A 25,061-nucleotide genomic window follows, 5' to 3' on the forward strand; every position below is an offset into this window, starting at 1 on the left:
CCCAAGCCTTAGCTCAAACAGCTGAGCATTAAACTGATATAGATACATTATTCTTCTGCTAGCTAGCAAAGGTAGCTGCTTCTATCATGTTTCAAAGGGCACCTTTTATTTCTCTTCCAAGCCAGTTGTTTTCATAGAAGAAATTTTTAATGTAATGTGGCTATTTGCCAGAGAAAGACCATTGCCTGCACCCACAGCAGTGCCCATGCTGCTGGAAGCTGTGTAGCAGGTAAGTGAGAGGCCTCCTGAATGAAGATGAGCACACAGGTTCTCCAGGTGAGCAAAAAGTACAAGACGCCTGGATCATCTGGTGTCCATAGGGAGCTCCTGCTGACCACCAAAGAGGACATTTATTACCGTGTACAATTTGCAGAGGGAAATAAGGAGAAAAGATAAGGAGGCCCAGCACATGCTCTGCATCCTTTCAGCAGAGCTGGTGAAAGGCAGAGGTGTCACATTGTTCAAAGAATGAAGATTGGCCCCTGACAGTAGCTGAGGAATGGGTCAGATCTGAGCCATGAACTCCACAGTCTGGGCAGAAGGAAGCACAAAGGCACATAAAGGGATCACATAAAGGGACATGATGATAGCTCCCCTGTCTCTTTCTCATCCCTGAAATGAGTTTAAACTGCTTGTATTTGGGACTGAAACACAAAGCATCAGTTAAAGATGACATTATGGATGACCAGTTAAGGTCTCCCTCTGCCTTTCCAAGTGGCAACCCATGCCTGCCTATCCTCAGTGGTGCAGCATTGAGCTACTTCTTGCTCAACAATAGTCAGAGTGGCCTCCAAGGTTCCCAGCTTTCTAGGGTGAATTCTCCTGGCCCACAGCTGCTAACACCACCACCAAAACCAGCTCTGGGATCTGCTCCACTGCACCACTCGGCCAGGAGCATATCTACCCTCTTCAGCCCTGGCAGACACTGCCACAGTGCTGACCCAAACAAAGCTACAGGAGGACAGCATACGCAAAGGTAACATTTACTGAGAGATACAGAACTGAGTATTATGAAGGACATACATGGATGGAGAGGGTAGCGACACCACTGCAGAGGGCAGCTTGGACCCCCTTCCCAGCATGCCAGGAAAGGAGCTGGATGCTACCAGACAAGTAACACAATGGAAGATAACTGTGGCATATGTGTTTGTAACAAACAGACCATTATAACATACATTTCTATGGGATCACATCTAGTGATTATATAAATCCATATAGAGATCACTGTATAAAAACTTTGTAAAAAATACTTTAAAAAAAGTGTAAAAATGTGCATTCAAAAGCACGGCCGACACGGACAGCTGGGCTGTAAACATTATACTGAGTGTGCTTGTGGGAGGCGCCCGCGCCACCGAGCCCTGACAGGCCTGCCCACCAGATGGGGCTGCATCAAGTGTTTGTGGTTCTTGGGTTTGGGTTTCCCTCCGGAGCGTGCACCAGGAGCAGCAGCAGCCTCTGGGCAGGGTGCTGGTGGGCACTGCACACCTGCCACTCCTCAGCCTGCAGCCCCTGCCACCCACGGGCTGCGTGGTCCTTGCAGGACACGCTGTGGCTTTGTGGGTGTCCCAGGGCTGAGAGCAGGCTGAAGGGCTGTGATGAGGTATCCCAGGGAGGTCGTCCTCACTGCCACCACCAGCCCTGCTCCCAGGTTCAGCCTCAGAGTACATGGTTGGCAGGTTCCTGACCTTCTCTGTTCCCATGTTTGGTCCATAGTTCCCAAGGAAGCCCACTGGGTCCTGGCTGCACCAGGCCTGGGTGTGGAGTTCTTCATACAGTACATACATGAGAGACCCTGGAAGACCCTGTGCCACTGTCTCCTCCTCCTGGCCCTGTGCCACCTTCACTTCTTCTCCAGCTGCTCCAGCAGCGGGTTGGCTTCGCTCTCAGGCGTCTTGATGCTGTCTGTCCGCACGATGCAGGTGGGACGGTGCCGGTTCAGCATCAGGATGAGCTGCTGCCTCTCCTGTTTCAGCTCTTCTATCTGGGCCTTCAGCTCAGCATTCATGAGCTCTAGACGCTCAGACTCCTAGCAGGACAGGAACACAACCGCATGTGACTTTATCTAGCAGGACAAGATACAAGAAACAATTTGGCCAACACGCCACCTCTGCTCAGCGCTGCCCCTTAGCCCCTGCAGCAGACTGAAGACCTGCCAAGGCATCACATCCCCCGAGGCAGTTCATCCCCAGCCCTGCTGCCTTCTGCTACTTAGTGCCACCACACAGAAATACACAGCCACCACCTGGGGCAGGTCTCTGTCACACCCCAGCAGAACCTCTGCCTGGCTGCTTTCTGTGGTCTGGTAAGGTGTTTGGGAACAAACCCATGTTTAAGTTTTCACCCAGCCCATATGTAAGGGCCTGCCCTTGTGAAACGACTCCTTGTCTCATGCTATGTCATCTGCCCATGTCTCACCACTCTTTGCAAAAAAACAGCAAGGAGGTGTGACAGTTTTTCTGCCTTGAGGTTAGAGGCAAATTGGGCATCTGGCCTCTGAGTGGGAAAATCTTTGGGACTTCAGTCAAAGGGCCAGTCCCTGTCCTGCGCCACACTCTAATGGGCATTCCTGCTCCAGCACCGAGGAAGAGACATGATCATTCCTCTCTCACCACAAGCCCAGAGCCAAACTCCAGCCCTGGAACCACGAGTAAGCTCTGCCTGGGTGCATACATGGCCACCACCTTCACGGCCTCATGAAAAGCAAGGGCTGTATTTTCCCAGATAAAGGCACTGGAGCAAGGGGAGGCAGAGGGGCAGCTCAGGAGGCAGTGTTGCCTGCAGCTGGAGCATTGTTTGAGGGAAGTCCCTGCTGTGCCCTGGGACAGATTGGGGCACCCACCCGCTGCAGGAACTCAGTCCTCTCCTTCTTCTTGTTTCGACATCGTGCTGCTGCTACTTTGTTTTTCTCCCGGCGCCTTTTCCTCCTCTCTTCTTCCTCATCCAGCTACAAGAAGACAGAGAAACCCAGATCAGAGCCAGCAGGTGTGGGTTGGGGCAGGAGGTAGGGAGGGGACACATGGCAGCCCACGGTCATGGGCCACCAGCAACATGACAATCCTCACTGGAACTAAGTGTGCCACTGCTACAGCCTCTGCCCCCACTTTGTGGGAACACAGAGAGGGAGACCTGTACCCAGAGCTGAGGCCATGGCTGGCAGGGGACAGAAAACCCTTCACAGGGCTGCTCCTTCTCTGAGAGAGGGAACAGATGGAGAACAGAGCCCGCTCCCAGAAACATGGATGGTTTGTCACACAGACATCTACAGGCTCAGCCCTGTAGGCACAGACACTGAAAGCATCACACACAGAGCCAAGGACAAGAGGTAGAAAACCCCAGAAGATACTCCACCTGGGCCTGCCCCATTCCAATACCTGGGACTGTCAGCAGCTTCAGCACTGTCTGAGTCACAGGGCCACCACAGTGAGGTGGGGACAAGTCCTGCATCCCCTGTAAGGAGGCAGGATACAGCAGTACCTGCACTGTTCACCATGACTCAGGTCCCTGTGCTCTTTGACTCAAACCATGCTGGCCAGGCCAATAAGCCCTATGGGTTAGAAACCCATAATCAAAGTATTTATGGATACATGCTGCAAAATGTATAAATGTATAAATGGCCTATGGCATGCCTATATCCAAGAACCCAAACTAGCTCCTTCATGAAAAATCTTAGTGCTAGAAAGCCCTGTGAAGTCAGGTTATACTTTGTAGCATGGATAGGGAAGAAAAGGTCCCCAGTGTCTTCATGCACATTTGGCCTGGGTCTCTGAAATTTGAGGTGACTGACTGAACTGCTTCATTCCTATTGACTGATACCTGGTGGCCACAAGATGACCCCACATGTGGACACACCAGTGTCCTGACGGTAATGAAGGCTGCAGGTGCCATCATCCACAGAAGACTGTGCACACTGCTAACAGTCACCAAATACAAAACCCACTAATCAAAATATCCCAGTGTGATGCACAAGGACAGGATGAAACGTGGACTCAACAAAGGCAGGGTGAAGGGGCAGCTTAAGCAAGCTGCATGTCCAATACACAGCATGCTGTAGAAGGCAATGTCCAAGCTTTATAGCACTAACAGTTTTGCATCTTTTCTACCTTCCTTTGCAAGCATTATACCAAAATTGCTATTTTAGCTGGGGCTAAAATATTAAGCAAAGCCAGCACAAGCTGTGCACAGACATCCATAAAGCCAGGCTGCCACCATCCCTTTGCCAAGGCAGTGTTATGGGGCACCAATGTACCACACTTGGGAGAACTGGGATGGGAATGCACTGATACCCCCAAGTCCAGCCAGAAATGGACAGCTCACACAACACCCACATAACTTAGATGTGACAGGTTAGCAGAAGTAATCTGGAAGGCACTAACTCTACATTCCGCTGCCAGGAATCAGAAATCAAGAGGAGGTGGGCATCAGGGTAGATGCAATTCCCCTCTGCACATCTACCAACTACTTGGGTACCCCTAAGACAGCTTCTTGAACGTTTAGTTCAAGGATTACTAGGAGGATGCAGAGAGGTAACATGTGCTCACAGCTCCAAAGCTCAAAAAACACCCCCAAACTTGGCTTCAAAAGTACAGCTTGGGGCATAACAGCAACTGGAAGAGCAACCAGCAATTGAACCAGCTCTGGGAACTGCCTGATGCTTCCATTTCCAATTCAACTAGAATTACAGAATAAATGACCTGTCTCTGACCCTGCCTCCACCCCACAGAGGGCCCAGCAAAGGTCTGTGTCCTTCAGATGGTGTACAGATGCCCAAGGAAGGGGGCTCAACACACACAGAAGCATCTTGAACTCTTGGCTCTGCTTTTTGACCACAGCTCCTGTAGCTTCATAGAAATATAGAAAGGTTTGGAAGAGATCTTTAAGATCACACAGTTCCAACCCCCCTGCCTCAGGCAGGGACACCTTCCAGTTGAGCACATGCTGAAAGCCCTCTCCAGCCTGATCTGGAACACTTCCAGGTATGAGGAATCCACAAATTCTCTCAGAGCAGAGATGTTTTCTTCAAGAAAGCAGGTTTTCCCCACATGTTTCTGCTTGATTTCATTTCAAAATAGTGCCATGGCCCTGGTGCTGAGGGTTAGGACATTATTCAGAGGCACATGGGGCAGTGATGACATATTAAACAATAGCATGTCCCAGCAGTTGATCTCCAGGGGACCCCTGTGGGTAGAAGGTCTGGGGATGCCTCCTAAACTGCTTCAGTCAGCAGCCTCAAAGACTGAAGTGATCATCTGCCTGAGGGGCAGGGCTCAGTCCCAGAGAGAGCACCCCAGGTGGGATTCAGTGGTGGAGACGCCCAGCAGCATCTGTCTACACCTGCCCAAGAGGAGAGCAGCTTCCCCAGCGGGGCTGTCCATCACCCTGCAGAGAACCCACTGGGTGGGTTTTGTGTGTGCCCCTGGGCACAAACACCCCAAAGCCAGGAGAAGCTGGTGCCCCCAGCAGAGCAGAGAGAGCTGCCTTGCCCAGGCTCATGGCAGGCAGCCTGTCCTCCCAGGCACCACAGAGTGGCATTCCTGGGCTCCAGCGCCCTGCAAGAGGAAAGCAGCTGCAGGCTGCCTTGCAAAACTATGCGTGGGCAGCTTCTTGGCTACTCATGGGATAAGCAGCTACTGCTTCAGCTCCCTCAGGCTTTTGCTGCAAAGCCTTGCCAAAGGCAGCTCCATTTGCTGTCCTCAAGTCCTCAGCTTCGCAGGCCATGCAAGGGAGGAACCAGCTGCACGGAAGGTAGCTGTGCAAGGGCTGTCAGTGGGTTTTCTCTAATCTTTCCTCCACATGGTGCCTCAACAGCTGGCTCAGAGGACACTCAGCAATTCCAGTATCTGCTGTGGGGCAGAACTGCCCTGTCCCCATTGCGCAGATGCCAGTGATGTCGCATATCCATGCCCACAAAAAGCCAAAACAGCACTTGCAGGGCCAACTCAGAGGTGCCCAAGATGCCCCAGGAAAGAGCTGGACCCGGGAAGACAGCACAGCCACAGAGTCACCCTCTTTCTTCCCCATCCCATGAAGCAAGGCAGACACTGCAGACCATTTGCTGCATTAATACCCAGGCCAAAGGTTTGGAAGAAAATTTGGCTTCAGCTGCAAATCTGTGACTGTTTTGCCCACAGAGGAATTAAAGCCATTAGCATCCCCCAGGGCCTCATGATGGCCTCCCACAGTACCCTAGCCTCAGCTCTTCCCACTGCAGAACTGCCCAGTCCCTCCCAAGCAACCTCCAGGCTGCACAAGCTGACTGGACACTCTCTTGGGCACAGAGCTCCTGTGCAAGGTGATCAGATGGACAACATCATACCAGTTCTACCCACAGGAATCCACCCCAAATGGCTGGGGGGAAAGAACAGGGATGCTCTGCACAGGTGGGACTGGCTGCTGCTGAGCTTCTGCCAAAAAATTGGGCTAAATCAAGTGTCAGCACCATTTGGAGAGCAGGTTGCTGCCTGGAACTCCTATCTTAGTCCTTTCAGCTCACAGCTCATCACAGGCAGCTTTTCACATCATCTAGCACCTCCTTGCTCACCAGAAAGCACACATCACCCCATCCTCATATGGCACCATCTGAGGTAATTTCACCCAGAGCAAATGCTCTATTCAGAAGGCCGTTTATTGGACCTTCTAAGAGCAGCCAGCACTCTCACCAACGCAGGACCTCTGAAAAGGTGGGTCCCCAGCTCCATCTGCAGGCAGTAGGAGGTGCAAACAGTCACCACCAGTTTAGCCCGAGTCAAAGACTGGACAACCAACACATGAGACAGCCATATAAGGAAAACACTGTCCAAGCATCTCCCTTCAGGCTGGTTCTGACATGGCAGCCTGTGGCACCAAGCAGAAACTACCCACCTTCCCCATCCCAGGAAACTCAAGGTGAAGCCAGTGCCCACCCAAGCAATGGGCAGGGGCAGCTCCCAGCCAGCAGCACCTGCAGCACAGGCTGAGCCACTGCTCCACACACCCCATCCCCGCTGGGGGGGCAACACCAACACCAGAAGCACCAAGGGCTTGTTGACACAGCTGACAGGTTGTGTGACTTCTACTCTGCATGTAGGACACGTAGGCTGCACCAGACCCCACTCTACATGCAGGGTGCGAGTTCAGATGGCTGCCAATTGCTGCATTGGACCAGTCAGGGCTGGGACACTGAGGCTCCCACTGCCAGGCAGGGACAGAAAATCAAGCAGGGAGAAGAGGCAGCTAGTGGAGCAGCTGCCAACACGCACACACAGCACCAAACAGGAGCCTACAGAACACGCTGCTCACCACCCTGCTGCAACAGCCAAGCAAAGGCAGGAGGGAAACCCAGACAACAGCCTTGCAGGGCTACAGGCAGCCAGCAGCCCCCAACACTCACCTCGCTTTTGACAGGCTGGGGTCTCTTGCCAAGCTTCACCTCCAGGAACTGGAGTGGCGAGATCATGGCCCCGATGTTGCGGATGTCGGCGCACTTGAGCTCCTCGGCGGTCAGGGCCGTGCCGGGCAGCCCCGTCAGCGGGCCCAGCCCGGGCAGCGCGCCGGCCGTCAGCGACGGGTCGGGGATCTGCCCTGGCATCATAGCACGGGAAACCGCTCCCTAGGCTGGAGGGGGACAGAGACATCCCGTCACAACCCAGCTGCAGGGCCTCGTGGCACGGCACACGATAAACGCATGTTACAGTCCCATCATCTACAGCGGTAGGAATCGAAGAAGGCAGGTGTTTTCCCCCAGGAAGGGCAAAGGCAAAGAATAAGCAGAATCTGTATGACTGGTCCCAAAATATACAAATCCTGCCAGGAATAATAGGCTTCTGGAGTGCAGATCAGGAGGGGAAGAGACCTGAGAGGCAAAGCACCAGAAGAACAGGAGCTGGCTGCAATGACTGTGATGTGATCCCATGGACATCTTTCTCTGAAGCACAGCAGATCAAGGTTTGCTTTTAACTGTGTTTTGATTAATTAACCTGTGGATTATTAGTACAAGAAGAAAGTGGCACAAAGAGAACCATAATATGCCCTAGGCTGGATTTCTTCTGGGCAGGCTCAGCCACTGGTCAGGGCTGGGTCACAGCACACAAAGACCACCGATAAAACTGCAAGAAGAAAAACTGACAGTGTACAAACATCTCTCGGCACAGACACAAGGAAACAAAGGCTGCAGGGGAAGGGAAATGGTGCAAGGTTCAAAAGTCTTCTTCTATCACGAAAGAAAAAAAAAAAAAGTGAGAATAGGATCAGGGCAAACTTCAGCAAGTCACAGGGAGGAGAAAGGGAGTTACCAATAAGTATGAACAAGAAGCAGCAAAGAGATAATAAAATTAAACCTAAAATGGAAAGTCCACAGAGCTGGAGCTGTTACATTAGTCCAAAAGCCATGGGAGCAGATGGTTGTTGGCTGCAATGCAGGTACCTCCCTGCTGTGTAACTGACCTGGGACACTCACAAGTTACCTATTTACAACATTCAGAGTCAACTTCTGTCCACACAGCAGCCATTTGCTCCCTTCTTCAACTCAACCACATGTCCCAGTGCGTGTACACTGCTCTCCTTGCTCTGCCCATGCAGAGAAGTCCCAGTACACTGTAGGGACTCATTCTGCCCCTGGGCAGGAGGCACCAACACAGCAGGGATAAGGACCAGCAATGTCAAGAGAGAAACAGACTAAAGGAGTGGACCCAAAACCTCACTGTGCAGCTTCCTGCAACCACAAGCAGCTTCCTGCAACCACAAGAGCCAGTCCCAAGGCAGGATTCAACAAACAGCTGGGGAAAGTCATGGAGGTTCTTGCAGCACTAAGTGTCAGAGAGAGGAGGAGCATTAAATGAGGGATAACATGCACTTGGCCCTGCTCTTTCCAAAGCATCCACTCTTACGTGCTGAGAACCAGGTAACAGGTGATACAGACTTTTGGCCCAGGCAGTACAGTCATGCAGACACACACACAGCCAAGCCAGCTGCCACAGCTGCTCAGCACTTGTCATCCTGGGGTGACAAATCTATGTCAGTACCAGGCTGAAAACTTGAGTAAAGCTGCATGTGAGATAGAAGTGCTGGATCACAGAATCACAGAACAGCTGAGGCTGGGAGGGATCTCTGGAGATTGCCTGGTCCAGCTGCCCTGCTCAGGTGGACTCAGTGGGAGCTGGCTGAACAAGGGTAATCATGACAAACAGAAAACTTCAGGATTTCTTGGCGCTGGCAGATCTCTTTACCCAAGAGATTATTTAATATATTTGTTAATGTGAAGGAACCAGAGATAAGCAGCAGAAGGGAAGGAAAAACAAGCATAGAGGCTAGTCAAGGGCAGGGAGGCTAATGCAAGCTCCACAGCATCCAGCACGGGTGCTGTGCAAGCTGTGCTGGTGTGACAGACAGAAGGATTTGCAGCAGAGGGTGCCTACATGCTGCAATGAGCTGTGAGCTGTCATACAGTCTACTCTGCCAACAAAGAGAGCCAGGTGTCAGCATGAGATGTCCCGTGGCAGGGTTTGCTCAGCTGTGACCAAGAAGACTTGAGAAAGAGCAGGGAAAGCAGGTGCAGCAAGACACAAACCATAAAGAGGTGGCAAGCAGGAATCAAGCCCTCTGCTCCAGTCATCCTTTAGGAGACCAGAAAAGGGAGAGCAAGGCCAGTGCTGGGAGCACTGCCGTGGGGAGAGGAAGCTGGGCAGGGAGGAGGTGATCTGCATAAGGTCATTAAAGCCTGAAAAGACAGGAAAGACAGACAAGTAACTTCTCAAGAGAAGCAATACTACCTGATGAAACGGACTCCTGCCCATTTGGTGACAGAAAAGAAAGAGAAAATACTTGGTAATGATACTTGACCTCAGACAAGACTACTCCTTGAGGTTGCAAGGACCTAAACTGATGCAAAGTATTCATTCTTCCACAGAGATCTCTAAACTGAAAAACTGCAATTCCACATCTGCAGTGGAATTTTGTGCTGAATCCGCACCAGCCTCTTGTAAAGTGTCCAGAGATGCCCAAATGCAGCTGGTCTCTGAAGCTGCATGCTACCTCCTTCCCCCTTCCTTTCAGGCTAAGATGCTTCACTCCTCCAGAAACAAGCACCATCACAATCCTTAGTCTGCACTCCAGATGAGGAAAACAAATTATTTAGGGAGCCTGGCTAAATCCCTGCCATCTTCCTCAGAGATCATCCCTCTCCAGCAGGAAGGCACTGGGTCAATAAGGGAGCACGACAAAGGGAAGGTGAATCTAGAGGTTCTTCCTAGGACCCCCTGCCACAAGACAGAGCTGTATGGAGTTAAATTCAGTCTACCATTTTGGGATAGCTGTATATACTGCAGAGTTGGCCATTTCCCTGATGCTGTCACCAAGTTAACATGCTGTGGCACTGGGGAAGACACCTGCCAACAGAAGCACCAAAAATCCCACAGATGTCCAGCCCCAGCTTGAACAGCTTATGTCAAAAGTAAAAAAAATAAAATAGAAAAACGATCAGTAGCAAAAGTATATGAGCATCCACTTGATGTGTCTCACAGACCGATTTGGGGCCCTGACCCATCCTTTAACAGGGTGCAGGATGAGAATTTACTTGAGCTCAGCACTGGATGCTAAAATCCATTCTGGACTTGGATGACTTGGTTTTAATTTATTCATAGAATGATTGAATATGCTGAGTTGGAAGACTCATCAGAACCATCGAGTCCAGCTCCTGACCCTGCACAGGACAGACCAAGAGTCACACTATGTTCCTTGGACTATTGTCCAGACACTGAACTCTTGTCAGGCTTGGTTCTGTGACCACTTCCTTGGAGAGCCTGTTCCAGTGCCAATCACCCTCTGGATGGAAAACCTTTTTCTGATATCCAACCTAAACCTCCCCTGCCTCAGCTTCAGGCCATTTCCTCGAGTCCTGTCACTGGTGACAGGAGTACAGGAGTACTACTTGGGAGTCTTCCCCTCCCAAGGCAGTTGTAGACTGCAATGAGGTCTCCTCTCAGCCTCCTCTTCTCCAGGCTGAACAGACCAAGTGACCTCAGCCACTCCCCATGTGGTTTTTTCCCCTTCAGGCCTTTCACCATCCTCACGGCCCTCCTTTGGATGCCCCCTAATGGTTTAATCTCTTTTCTTTATTGTGGTGCCCAAAACTGCTCACAGTATTCAAGGTGAGGCCCCACATGTGGAGCAGAGCAGGACAATCCCCTCCCCTGACTGCCTGGCAATGCTGTGCTTCATTTTCTTTCATCATGGCATGCAGTTGACACCACACAAGCTAGACAGTCCAGGTCCTCAGACAGACTGAATATAGGGTCACTGCAATTTATGAAATAAGGAGAAATCCATTCTTCAGACTGTGGGACAACCTGACCACTCAGCACCCTCCCCCGTGCACTCCTGAGCCTGGGGCAGATCCCTGGGGACAAGTGGCTAAAGATTTGAGAAAATACTGTTTTCTCCAGCACACCTTCTCCTTCTGCATCTTTGATCTTGTAGCTTAATATGCCTTGAAATAGCCTCTGTAACACAACACAGGTGAGAGTGAAGGGGCTGGCCCAGTATCCAATATCCTGTAAAAATTTATCCTGGATCCAGGGACTGCAGTGCCAAAACCCACATCACACCTGCATCAGTATAAACTATATTTTAAGCTGATCAAACCAAAGTGCCAGAAAACCTTTTGGAAAACCATAAGCCTGCACATTAAGATGAGCTGAGAACTAGGTGGAAAGGGGGGAAGTGTCTTCTACAAGTGAGAGCTTGCTCAGGGGTCAGAAAGCTCAGGAGCACATTGACAACTGCCAAGAGTCAAGCTGAGTTAGGCCTTGGAGAGGAATGTAACACCATTCCCAGCACGGCTGTAATCATGGAAATAAAAAGGAAGGAGGAGAGGTGCCATCCCTCTCTGCAGAGCAGGGGTGCAGTAACAGATCATCTCCCCAGCTCCTGAGGGCCCTCAGCCCCAGGCACTGTCACTCTGCTGATTGCAGGGACTCAAACTTGACCAAACCCAAAGTTTGTTCCACTCCTTTGCTTCTTCCTAAAGTAAGCACAACTTTCTTTTCATCCCAAGTCCCAGATACTTTCCCATTCTTTTCTGGTCAGTGCCAGAGGTTAAGTTGTTACTTTGATCACATAAAAAAAAAGTCAGAGTATGGAATTCTATTTAATACTTTGGTCTTCCTCCCAAAGCTGTTACCCTGGCAGACCTGGACATGCCTACCTATAGCTCCAGCATATTTGTACTACATGCACATGGCAGGGCAGAACTTTAAAGTTCAGGATCTGAGTTTGACCTTTAAGTTGCAGCTCTTCAACAGCCACATCTCGCTGGATGGGGTGAAATACAGCTGGTGCTTTGCCAATTTTTAATTCCTTTCTGTATATTCCCCTCCCGCATTTGCTATTTCTAAGGCACATGAACCAACTCACCTCTGTAGTCCTTCACTTTCTAACACATGGTGCCTTAGTTGGGATTCTTATTAGATTCTTTTCTTTCCAGAACTGATTAATAATACAGCCTTTTTTCTCCTCAGTCCCAGGTGGTCTTTCAACATCTCCTTACATGAGCTTGGAAATGTTGTGTCTTCACTAAAACCTAGTTTTCTGGTGTCCTACATTTGAACCACACAATTCCTCCGTACGCATTGTATCAGCTATGCTTTTTCACATAATGAAGCCAACAGCAACACAGCAAGGAGAAAGAGAATGTGCAGTCTTGCATATGACCATTGGACCAGCATGACACCAGCTTCCTGAGTTTACATTCACCATAACTCTGCCTTCTGCACCAAGACTATTCATCATTTTGTGCCATGACTTCAAGATGCTCCAGAGTGAATTAGGAGACAGAGAAGGCTTTCTTACAACCTCAGCTCACTGATGAGTAGCTTATACCATTCATTGCTCTGTTCAGTAACTATCTTTGCAGCAAAAAATCTGGTAAACACATGATTTCACAGGTCAAAATTTCAGTTTTTAGTCCCTTAGCTTTGCCTCTACACTCTCTTATTCTGGTCAAAATGCTGTAACACAATATTTGACCTCTCGCCGAAATGTCTGTATACCCTCCTGATAATTGCAGCAACTTTTGCATCCTTGCTTTGGCACTGTCCTTCCTGTGACTTCAAGTCAACTCAGTTATTTTATCAGCAGCCTCATACCCAAAAAGCTGACAGCAGTACAGCTTTCTTTGCTCACCTTGGTTTTGCTGCATCTTTCCCACCAGTTTCAAGTGTCCCTGTGCTTTGCTCCACAATTATGCCCTTATGGTCAGCAGTCTGTGATACTGGTTGTTTTAATATTTCTTAGAGGCAGCACCCTCTTAGCTTACCTAATCTTAGCTTTTCTCCTATTGCCAGAATCTGTTACATTCTGGAAACCAAAACCTAGAGGGAAGAAGCTTTACCAAGTTGTTTCTGTCTTATACAGTTCCTCAGTGACACTGTCCCCATGTACCCGTCTATTCTTTCTCCTGCAGTTCTAATCTTCATGTTATTGGGTTGTTTTTTTTTTAATGGGTTGGGGTTTTTTTTCTCTTCCTATACTGATTCGGTTGATGCTTTTTCAGGGGACTCCTTGTTTGGTTTTTTTTTAAGATGCTGATGTTTGCACAGCAGTTACAGCGTAAGTCTAACGTGCGTAGGCATAATTCGTATAACCCAGTATCCCTGGGGGCTTGTACTCCAGTTGCTAGCCTGTATTCACGCCCCTCCTGCCACCTCCTCACTGCTATTCTTACCCACAGACTAAAACTGGCACAGGAATGCCTACCTGTGTTGAAATCATTCAATTCCCTGCACACAGACTGCCTCAGTTCGTATCTGCCATCCTAAGCATCCTCACGTATCCAGAGGTGCTGTTTGCTTCTTTATAAACCAAATGCAGTTGGTACTGTTGCATCAAGAGCATCATCCTGCAGAGACAACCATGATATCCCAAAGCAGGCCCTGGCAGTCACACTTCAATTTAACTTGACCTTATCTCTGCTGTCAGCTTCCTTGGTGAGAGTGAGGGCTATTTGCAGCCTTATTTTCAATTTTGCTGTCTATAATACAATCACAGTTTCTTACAACATAAGCTATTTCACATGTGCTGACATCTGTAATGGTTGATCCAAGTACCCTTCTGATGCTAAGAGAGCCAGTCTAGCATCTAATATTGCCAGCCAGCAGATTCTGACACTCTCTACCTACCAGCATGTTTCTTTTGCCCATTATAAGCACTGCAATAGGGCATAGTCTGTCCTACCAGCCCTTCTCCACATTGCCTGCAGAATAAAGGCCATGCTTGCCTGGTATTCTCTCACCAGGCTCAGCCTGGGTGCCTGCCATTACTTGTCAGCTGCCGTGCATCAGAGCACTGCTGAAGTCTGTAAGCCATCAGACAAGCAATCTTTGATCTCTTCATCAGTGTGTTAGCACCGAGCACAATATTGCCACTTGTAGGTATTGCCTTGGAGCACCCAAGTCACAGCAACTGGCCTTTCATCAGCTCCTGGCCAACAATAATTCTGCTTTGGAGACCAGAAGCATTACTACCAACTTCAAGTTCCTTAGCTTCTACTCTGGCTTTATTGCCACTTAGAACTTTTTTTTAGCTGCTGGCTATCAACCTACCTCAGTCTGTATACCATACATTGAATCTATCTAGTTCCTTCTGTGAGCAGAAGGATGACTTATATGAAAGCCCTTTCCTGACATCCCAACTTCTCATGCCCCAAGAATGTAACTCCCTAAACAAAGACAGGGAAGTTGGCTATCACTGCTCCTCTGAAGCTCTGAGCCACTTGCTTCTTCCATCTGGACTCTTCTGAGAAGACTGTAGAGTGCTGATGATCTGAAGCCTACAGACCTTCTTCCACTTCTACTTTGAGGTTCAGGACCCAGTGGGGGCAGATGGAGGCAGAAAGTAACTACCCCATATTCCCAGTGCCACAAGTATCTTGCCATGCAATTAGACCCTTCTTCTGCTAAACCACAATACTCTCCCACTGTCACACAATTCTATCTGCTCTAGATCTGTTTAATTTTGAGTAGCACCTTATAGTAACATCTTCTGGGTAGCTGCTTCTGCTCTGCACTGTTAAAAGCAGTAACTTGCAGGGCCAGTGCCAAGGACCACAATGATCAGTGTCAAAGTTATCTGCCAAACATCAGAACACAGCAGCAGACAAGCCCTTTGGGGGTAACCAGTCCTTTCAGACTCCCATGCAGCAGCTCTGGTAAACATGGACTTTAACAACAGCCATGCTGTATTCATTCATTCAGTTGCTGAACCTGTTGATGCCAAGGAACCCACTACCTATAGCATAGTGAAAAGCTGCAGTGACACCAACTGGGATAAAAACGTGCATGCTCTCTCTTTACTGAGCACCTAATGCTACTCACTGTCTTAGGGCATCACAGAAATTCTCCCTTGTTTAAAGGCCAGTTAAAGGCATGGTCACAGCACAGCCTATCAAATGCACTGAGGTGGAGCACACCACCTCAGAACACAGGACACTGTAGTACCTCAACGCTCCATTTCCAACCCAGGAGGGATGGAAGCTACAGCCAGCTTCTAGGTTTGCAGGTCCAAAGACACATCCGTGGCCTTCCCACACTCAGAGCTGCAATTCTCGCTGTTCCTTTCCTCCCACAGGCAACCCCACGTGGTGGGAGAAGAGTTGCAGGGTTTGTGAACACCCATACATGTAACCTCCCACCCCCAGTTCACAGAGTGAGTGGGGGGCCACAGTGCTGAACAGAGGAAGGAGCTATGAAGAACTGCTCCTCAGGAGGTGGAATTCTAAACCTGCTTCATGAGTGGAAACATTCTGGCTCAGTCCTGCACATCTAGCTGGCAGGAGGAACATCCGAGTCATTGACAGACAGACGGCTATGAAAAGCTTTCTAAAAACAGGAATGCAAAGAGCCCTGCTGCCCTCCCTCCTCTTCTGCGTCAGGGAAGCTCAAAGCTTCCTACACTGTGCACATGGAGCAGCCCAGGGCAGACAGTATCTCCTTGACAGAAATGCCATTTTGCAGCCCTTGTCCAACTGAGTGTCACCATTAGGCCTCCACACCTGCCTGTCTAATGCCTTGACTTCTTGTCCCTTTCATGAGAAAGGAGCATACTGGTTCTCCAGTCCTCAGCTTTAGAAATAATCTTCACTTGCCATTAGCAAAGCAGTCAGCTCACAGCCCTTGCTCCCTGAGCATTTTCCTCCACGCCTTCACAAGGCAGCAAAAAAAGCTCCAGTTTAGCTGCTCCCACCACTGCAATGCAGAGATTGACTTCCAAGCAACCTGGGACAGCAGGGTTTTGTACAGCACCTACCATAGCAAGGCTCCCCTACTGCAATAGTTAATTGCAATAACTACAAAAAAATTGCCATTAATTATCACGGTATTATTAAGACTGCAATTAATTATTTGAGGTTGCACCACCCACTGGACGACAGCGCAGAGCAGGAAGGTAAAAGTTGTCCTATTTGTACCTGAAGCAGCTCAAAGGGATTTGAGGAGGAAAGAATATCCTGGTCTGAGAAAACCTCAGTGTCTGAGTTGCAGCCTAACCTCTGACTTGTTGAAATTACCCAGGGCCTTCCATAACCACATGTGGTCAGGGCTAGAATCTTCAAGAAGACAATCCTGCTCCAGCACAAAGCTCTGCCCTCAGGGGCCAAGGATGGCCTCAGAGATGACAGCCCTCACCTCCCCTACAAACTCCTCAAAATTATGCCCTGAATACCAGGGTGATCCACAAAGACCTCTAATCCATATAAAGACCAGCTCTGGCTAGTTTGCAACAGCACTGCTCAGCTGAGAGGCCCGTATGTGCCTCCAGCTCCCTGGCTGCACGTTAAAATAGCCTGCAATGTTTGGATTGATACTCTGGACAGTCCAAGCAACTGAGAAACGCAGCCAAAGACAGATGGCATCAGGTTTGCAGTGCCTCCTCCTCGCTGCACAGGCACAGGACACGCACATGCTGGCAAGGGGTCCCATGGCTCACTATGGCTCTGCCTCCCTTGCTCTTGGGGCCAGGCCCACTACAAACAGCCACTGCAGTGAAAAGAGCCTCTTACAGCTTCAAGACATTGCAGGCTGCCAAGCACCCAGCCCAGGCAATGCAGCTGAAGCAGCAAACACTAGCACAGGGAAGGAGACCACAGAGCAGATGCTCAGTGCTGCTTGAACAGTTGGACACGCTGCTCAGATGGAGAGGGCAGGAGGAGGCAAGAGGTCTGAGGGAGTATTTACTCTTCCTTGGCAAGGAATGTAGCACAGAGACCTTTCCATCCTGTAAGGAGGGAAATACTTAACTGTGAAGATGCAGGGAAAGCATCCATAGGTGTCTCCATGAGGAAGCAGAAACAATAACCTGCACACTAACTCAGCAGATTTTGTTAATTCCAACAGACACCAGGGGAACCAATTGCTGCATGACCCAGAAATGATGTGGATGGCAGCTCCTGCACCCACACACTCACCGCCTAGATGGGCAGGTTTTTTGCATTTTTAAATCACTAGGACTCATACTAAGAACCTCAACTCCAAAGTCTGGCATTCACAGATGCCCTCATACAAATTTTACCAATCAATTCCCAAGGCAGACTCCATCAAAAGCCTCCAGACAGAGTTTTTTTTTTATGCAAAGTTCCTCAAAAATAGCTGAAAAATCCTGGTCTGAGCTGCAGAAGCATTTGCTTCTGCTGAGCTCTTGGAGTCCAAACACACACACGCGCACACACACTCACAGTTTGGCAGTGGTTGTGTTCCAGGGCTGGTAATGCAAGCCATGGAGCAGGCTGCCAAGACAAGCAAGAGAACGAGCCAGGCCCCGTTTCATTGGCCACCATACGCTGCATATGGCCCTGGAACCAGCCAGCACAGTGTTCTCACCCTCCTTGAAGGCATAGGAGACCCTGTGTTTTCAAATGCACCTCCACAGGGCCTTCATTAAAGGAAAATGGAAACATAATGTGGCTCTCGCTCCCTTGGTATTTCTCCCTTTCCCCCAATTTGCTCTCAAACCTATTTCCCTTCCACGGAAAAAAAAAAAAAAAAAGTGCCTCCTGGAGCAGAGCGTGCAAAAGAATGCAACTTCCATTCAACTCCACGCCTGACTGCTAAAGCGGACTTGGGACCGCGCGGCGGGGGCACCTCCAGGGTCCCCTTTCCTTTTCCGGGCCTCCCGGGCTGGAGACGCGGCTGGCGACAGCCCGCCCGGGCCGGCGGCCGCACGGAGTGCGCGCCCCTCACCTGCGCGCCCGGCCGGCAGGTGAAGCGGAGGCAGCGAGCGCCCGAGAGCGGGGGGAGGCCGCCCCTCAGCGCGGCGGCAGCCCGGAGCCAGGCACCCCCAGAGCCGGAGCCAGCCCCAGCAGCCCCGCTCCGAGCCGCCCATGCGGCTGCGCCCGCCCCCGCCGAGGGTCTCCCCGCATCTCCGCGGTGCGCCCGGCCGCCCGGACAGCGGCGCCCTGCCCGCTGCCGAGGGATGCCGGGGCGCTCCTCCGGGCGCCCCCCAGCCCGGCCCCCGCCGTCCGCCGCCCCCGCGGAGCCCCGCGCCGCTTCCCGCCCCCTGCCGCGATCCCGGCCCGCCCGGCGCCTTCCCCCGCCCGCGCCCACACCCACCGTGCAGGGCGAGCGGGCGGCCGGGGTGCCCGCGGGGCCCGGCCGTAGGGGCCGGCCGTGGGCTGCAGGCTCAGCCCCGCCGCCTCCGCCGCTGCCCCGACCCCCGGGCCCCGCCGGGTGCCGATGTCGGTGCCGGCCGCCGCCGGGGCGCCTCGGCCCGCCGCCGCCCGCCGCCCCGGTGCGCGCCTCCCGCAGGCTGTGGCAGGCGGCGGGGTGGGTTGCATCAGCCCCGGTTATATAGCGGCCCCTGGGCTGCGGGGAGGGGTCGGGAATGCGGAACCGGCCGGGCTGCCAGCGCCACACGTCAGGGAGGGCGGGGGAGCGGGGCCGCGGGGCGGGGAGCGCCGCGCAGGGGTGGGACCAGCCCGGGCACCCCGACATCGGGAGCCTCGGCATCCCGCACCTCACGGCCCGGCATCCCGCACCTCACGGCCCGGCGTCTCCGCATCCTGCACTCCGGGACTCCGCACCCTCGGCAACCCTCTGCCCTGGCAGCCGCCGTCCCCGGCAGCTCCGGCATCTCTTGACCGCTCCGCACCACGGCGCCCCGGGACCTCGCTATCCCCGACCGGGTGCGCGTCTTCCCCGCGCCCCTCCATACACTCTCTGCTCCCCTCCATGTCGCTGTCGTCCCCCGGCGCACGCCAGGACATCGTCCCGGGCAACCCCGGAGACGCGGCCCGGTGCCGCCACAGCCGTGCCCGAGCTTGACCGATTTGTGCGGAGCCTCCGCTCCTCCGTCCTGAGCCTGGGAAGAAGGAGGCAAAGGACCAGACAGAGTATCCAGCGCTCTCCAGCAGCAAACCCACCTCACCCAGGATAGCAAAGACACAGGGGCAGGGAGGGCTGAAGGGTCACTCCACTGTCCCGTGGGAGACAAGGACCTTCTCATCTCATCCCTCCCCCAGCCTGGCCTGCTCATGCCCCACACAATGCTCTCTCCCTTGCACACGAGCCAAAGGCTGTCAGCCCCAGCTCCACCACTCCCTTGACTGGCCTGGAGAGTAACCAGGAGGAAGCAGAGGGGTCCAAGGTTCCTCTTCCCAGGTGTTTTGTTTTCTTATCATCAGTCGGACATCAGGGAGCGACATTGCCTGAAGCACAGGTACATTCATGGTGCCCAGTGTTCTAGCACCTTCATGTCAGATGGGGATAATGGAGCAAGTGACAGACTGGGGCCTTCTTGATAAGTGGTTTGTGTTTGTCTCTTTCCTCTTTCTCTCTAGCATTGGTCTCTTCCCAGCTCCATCAGCCAAACTGTTCTGGGGAAGCAAAGCTTTGCACAACTGGAGGACCATGCTGGACCTGCCCTAGGTACTGGATTCTCCAGGACTGTTGCTCCTAGAGCATTTCAGGACAGAAAGGCTCCTTTTCCTTTGGAAAGACAACATCCTAAGAGTAGTTAGCAAAACCACTGGGCTGAGCAGTGTCACCCTGATTTTTCAGCGTTCTAATTGTTTCTCATTTCTACTGGAGTTTTCTCACGCTTGTGACAGAAACAAAGACTGATATTTTTCCAGGGTGAAGGACAAATTGATGGACTTCTAAGTTGACCGCTGGTGTCAGAGAGGTGTTACTTTCATCCCCCAACCTCTGAACAATTTCCAAACCCTATATAAACCCCAAATCATTCTCTCCTCAGTTCTCAACTTGATGGGTGAGTGTGGTTCTTTCATGTCCTCTAGCGACAGAGCAGAACTACCCAGCTAAGTGACAGTGCCACCTCTCTGACCTGCCTAACACCACAAAGAGGCACCATCCACATCATCTACAAGGTCTTGCCATCAGCACTTCCAGCCTTGTCCACTTCATTTGTAACTCAGCAAGAGAAAGAGAATTCATGTGGGGACATCTGGGACTGAGCAAGAACATGGGATCAGAAATGCTGTGTTCAGGATAGGATATAAGCTGCCCAAGTTGTCCTACAGAATAAGGTAACATCTTGGCTTGGCAGGACACTCCACATGCATCTTCATTACTAATCTTCTCATGCTGTTGTTCTTTTGTTTGTTTGTTTTCAGAGAGGCAGAATACTTTTTATACACTTCTGCATAGAACCCAAATATTTCCTTAATCTTGGCACCTCATCTTGGGGGGGAAGGAGAAATGTCAGCCAAGATGTATTTTTTCCATGTGCGTTCCTTCCTGCATCAGAGAGGACAGAATTGTCTATTGCTTTAAGCTGCAGGTATCCCAATGGGGTTGACAAACAATATCTCTCTCTGGAAAATCAGACAAGTTGCCCTCAGTGCATGGCAGCTTCCTCACAACTGCTGCATCCTGAGGGAAGGGAAGAGGGCAAACCAGAGGCATTTCAGAAGACGTTGATGGCCTGGTTGAGCAAGGTCCAGTCCAGCACATGGTTCCTCCTGCAGCCTTTCTCTACCCGGGGGAAGGTGGGAAAGTGCCATTTCCCCTTCTTTGTGGGGAGTTGGAAGAAAGAGAGCTCTCCCTGCTCTGTCTTCCACCGTTTTTGCCTTTTTCATTTCCCTTTCACTGGTGGGCAGAGCTGGGAGATCTCATTGCAACACCAACGTCTACTGCCCCAGCCTTGAGTACTGGCTCTTTCTCTCCCAGACAGCCTCCACAGGATGGGAGCAGGGATCCAACATCCCTGTAAAACTGCTCTGTAAAAGCAGGGATCCAACATCCATCTGCTCTGTAAAAGACCAGCATGTTTGTAGTGTGCTGATTTCAAGACTGTTGAAGGTTGGGAGGTGGGAAGGAGAGCCCATCAGCCTACAATTTCTTTCCTTCCCTGCTTCCCCACTGCAGGTCCTGGAGGCAGATATTTCCACTATTATAATAATGCAAGTTAGTCCTAACTGGAGCTCATTTAACTTAACTGTTGAAGAGCTAGTTCCAGGGAAGCAATCCTTGTCTGGGGACAGTGCTTACGCACATGTTTAAAGGGACAAACTTGCATCATTCTTCCTTGACTTGGGAACTGTACTGTCACAGGGGAATTTTCCTTGCTCTTGCAGGCGCCTGTGCTTTTCCCAATCTGGGTTTTGCCTCATGTAAGCACCAAATATGTTTACTTTTCAGATAGTTTCATTTTGGCTAGAAAAGGCATAACAATAAATTGAGAATTCGTGGCTTCAATGGGTAAAAGTGGACAAAAAAGTCACCTACAACAGGCTGTTTGCTGAATGATGCAGATAAACATGTCTGGCCCTACCAGGGCTGGTCAGTCTTGCCACTGGGGTGGAAACACGCTGACAAAGACAAATTAATCAAATGTGAATGGCAGCATTTGCAATGGAGACAGGAGCTGTTGAGAAAAAAAGCAAAAGTTCCAGTGCACAGAACATAAAAAGCTGTCAGTACCTTGCTGCTTGGCAGATGGCTTTCTCTTCAGATGAAAGGAATGATTTGCATATTTTTGTCCCAAATAAAGTGTGTGGAAGGTGAAGGCTCATGGATGTGGAAACACAGCCCCTGCAACACAACATGGGGACAGAAAGTTATCAGGAACAGAGAGAACTCTAGAGCAAAACAGAGTGGCACCAGCACAGCAGTTTGACTGCAAAGGAGTTGCTCTCAGTCCTCAGGAAAAGTCTTTGCTTTTCTCCTGCCAGCATGCATTCCTCTGCCTTCTCTACATGGATGAACTGTGCAGCTCATCAGCTGGATTTAGGCCAAGGCCAGGACACCACAAAACAGCATCACAACTACCCTTGTTGTTTTACCCCTCTCCTGGGTAGTCTGGTGGCCCTCTCACAGCAGGAGTGGACAGTACCCTCCAGAAGTATTCTGAAGGTGGGCAGGGGAGGCAGTCAGTCCCTCTTGTCAGGTTTCTCTCTGAAACCACTTACAGCCCTGTCTGTGGCACAGCAACAAGAGCCACAGCATGGACAAGGCTCCTGAGGGTCCTTGACATTTAATGTGCCCTGTCCAAATGCACTGAGAGCATATTTAAGACCTGAACAATGGTCTTTTGTGTCAAATAGTCCTTTGCTTGCCCACTGCATCCTCCTGATGCCACTGTTAGTAGTGATGAGCTTACAGTAACCTCCCTGAGACATTCTTGGCCAAGAAAGCCAATGAATACACTAGATCTAAACATCTCTGTTGCATGGCCAACCGCAGCTTTATGTGCCTGAAATTAATCAATATTCTAAGTCTAATCAGGATGTTAGCCATTCCAGTTCACCTACTGAAATCTCTTCAGGGCTGACTAGCACAACAGCACGCACGTGGGACATGCCTGGCAGATAAAAAGCCACATTGATATCCCACACTTAAAATTCTCTCTGGCATTGCCTCTCGGTGCAGGCTGACAGGGTTAATGATCACCTCCCACCCACTGAGGCTGAGAGAGCTGTGCCATGTCTCTGCCTAACTGGGATTCCTCTGAACTGCTGCTTGCTCACACATTTGCCATCCAACATTTGCTATATGAATCAGTGCCTTTCATCTTTTACCCATCCACTTTAATCACCCAAATCCTCATGAATCTGCTTCGCTTTTTCCTGATCTTTGTCTTCAGTATTAGTATGCAATCCTGCTGGCCAATTCTGAAAACCATTCACTGAAGGATGTGACCTAGGACTTGTACATTCAAACTACTGTAAGCCTCAGTACAATACCTAACTGCAGCAAGAAAGAGCTTCGCCCTGCAGGAGAGAATGGTGGTGATACAAGTAAAGACAAAGCTGCCATTTGGCCACCTCTGGCTACATGTCACACCATCCCCTTGGCCACAACTCAGTTCTGATTTAACTGCTCCCTTCATGAATCCCTAACTAATTTCTAGTCTTTAAAAAAAAAAAAAAAAAATTACTTCCAGTCATTTTCCATAACTGGGCTGAGAAAAGAAAAATCACACAAGCAGTAGGAGTGAGAGGATGATAAGTTACCCCATAGTCACTGAGGGAAAGCAGCTGTGTCTGGGCTGGTGGCAGTGCTAAACTCTGAGTGATCACCACCAAAGTGGTCAGACAGTGCCACACACGCTGATGGGCTGATTGATCCCCACTTTGCTTGTTTATAAAAATAGGACTGATTAGATACCGGGGCTGGAAAATGCTGTGCAAGAGCTTGTCTCTGACAAGCTAGATCCTTAAATTAAATAATCTTTATGTTGGACAGTTGTGGAACAACCTCTTCAAAAAGGAATTTCCTTTTTATCTTAGACACTGGCCTAGACTTTGAAATATACATGTCTCCTTAAAAAGTTACAGTTCTATCTATCTAATTCATATCCCTTCCCCATATATCTTCTCTGTAAACTGACGTTATGTTCCTTGCAGTCCCTGCTCATGTGGAAGGAGTTTCATCCTTTCAGTAACTTTCTTTATCTGCCTTATGTCCCCTATTTTCCCCAACACGGGTGATGAGAAGCATACTGAGTATTCCAGCTGGAGGTGTATCCCAGACTCACTACTGTCTGAATTTATAGTTTCCATTCTACTATAAAGCCACCCCTGCACGGCTCCCAGAGGCAGACTGCTCTGAGCCTTCAGGGCCCACAGTTTCTGCCCTGCACCATTTCAGCACTGCCAGCACAAATCACCTCGTGGCCACTTAGGCTCGTCAAGAAGTTCCTGTGAAAGACAGTGCTCCTAGCTTTTTGAAAACCCACGTCCTGCTGTTATTTCCTACAACAGGAAACACTCTATGACTTCTAGCAGCTCTAGGAGTATGATTTTCCTTAGCGGAGAAAGTGAACCATAGATTTCTTGCTGCAATGTAGCCAATCAGGTAGATGGGGGCCTGAGCATCCAATAGTTTATTTACTTGGGGTGGAAATAAGACCTAAGTCTGCAATTCCTTAGCTCTCTCTGCCCTCCCCTATTGCTGCACACAGCTGTCACTCTCTCTGCTCCTCAGGTGCTGGTGCCCAACCCTGAGGACTGTTGTTTTTTAAGACATCAGCCTTGCTTTTAGAATTTCTCACTGCATGAAGGTGCCTTCTCTGTAGCAATTGAAAAGCACTGTTAGGGGGACTTGTCTCTTTTTCTTTTAGGTGTAGGAATTAGCTTCTCTGCAGTGTCTTAAGCTTCCTTAGCTATTCTACTTTCTCTCCTGTTCCCAAAACATGTCAGTCCTGTCCCAGCCTTCCTACTTTCAACAGGCTGAATGAAGGTCCTATATTTTTTACTGGGGCTTTGTGTTTTGTATTCTCTTCCTACCTGCCAGATTCACATCTAACATATTCCCTACTGCAGCCTATGCACCTACTGGCTGCTTTAGGCTTAAACATTCATTTTCTGAAGGATCTCTCATGCCTTGTGTCCTAGAGGGCTTTGGGGCAGGCAGAGGTGGGGGCTCCTTACCTTCCCCTGGATATCTTTGTCTACAGCAATAGTATTATTAATAAAATAACCAATGAGAGAGATCTCCTGATATTTATCCAAAACTATTTCTCTACTCAGTGGCCGCTATCCTCCTTCCACATTTCATTTCTCCACCATTTCTTCCTTACCCTGCTCCCCTGAACACTTTGCTTTCTCACTTTTCTGGCTTTCTTCATTCCCACCCCCTCCT

At 50.4% G+C, this 25,061-nt stretch overlaps 1 protein-coding gene across 2 annotated transcripts in view; it reads right to left on the reverse strand.

The window, feature by feature from the left end:
- Window positions 1-967: 967 nt before the first annotated feature.
- The window catches only part of JDP2 (Jun dimerization protein 2), a 55,901-nt gene continuing 31,807 nt past the window's right edge, over window positions 968-25,061 (reverse strand). Inside the window, exons 2-5 of one of the 2 annotated variants that reach the window (XM_066322027.1) lie at window positions 21,900-22,010; window positions 7,367-7,590; window positions 2,840-2,944; window positions 968-2,026 (exon numbers count right to left, since the gene is read on the reverse strand). In XM_066322027.1, coding sequence (XP_066178124.1) covers window positions 1,841-2,026; window positions 2,840-2,944; window positions 7,367-7,567 — 492 coding nt within the window. In that variant the 5' untranslated portion in view covers window positions 7,568-7,590; window positions 21,900-22,010 and the 3' untranslated portion in view covers window positions 968-1,840. Of the gene's footprint in view, window positions 2,027-2,839; window positions 2,945-7,366; window positions 7,591-18,569; window positions 18,750-21,899; window positions 22,011-25,061 lie in introns of those variants that run through there. The other variant, XM_066322028.1, reaches the window with a different exon arrangement.

This window comes from Sylvia atricapilla, chromosome 6 (assembly GCF_009819655.1).
Source record: "Sylvia atricapilla isolate bSylAtr1 chromosome 6, bSylAtr1.pri, whole genome shotgun sequence".
Lineage (NCBI taxonomy): Eukaryota > Metazoa > Chordata > Aves > Passeriformes > Sylviidae > Sylvia > Sylvia atricapilla.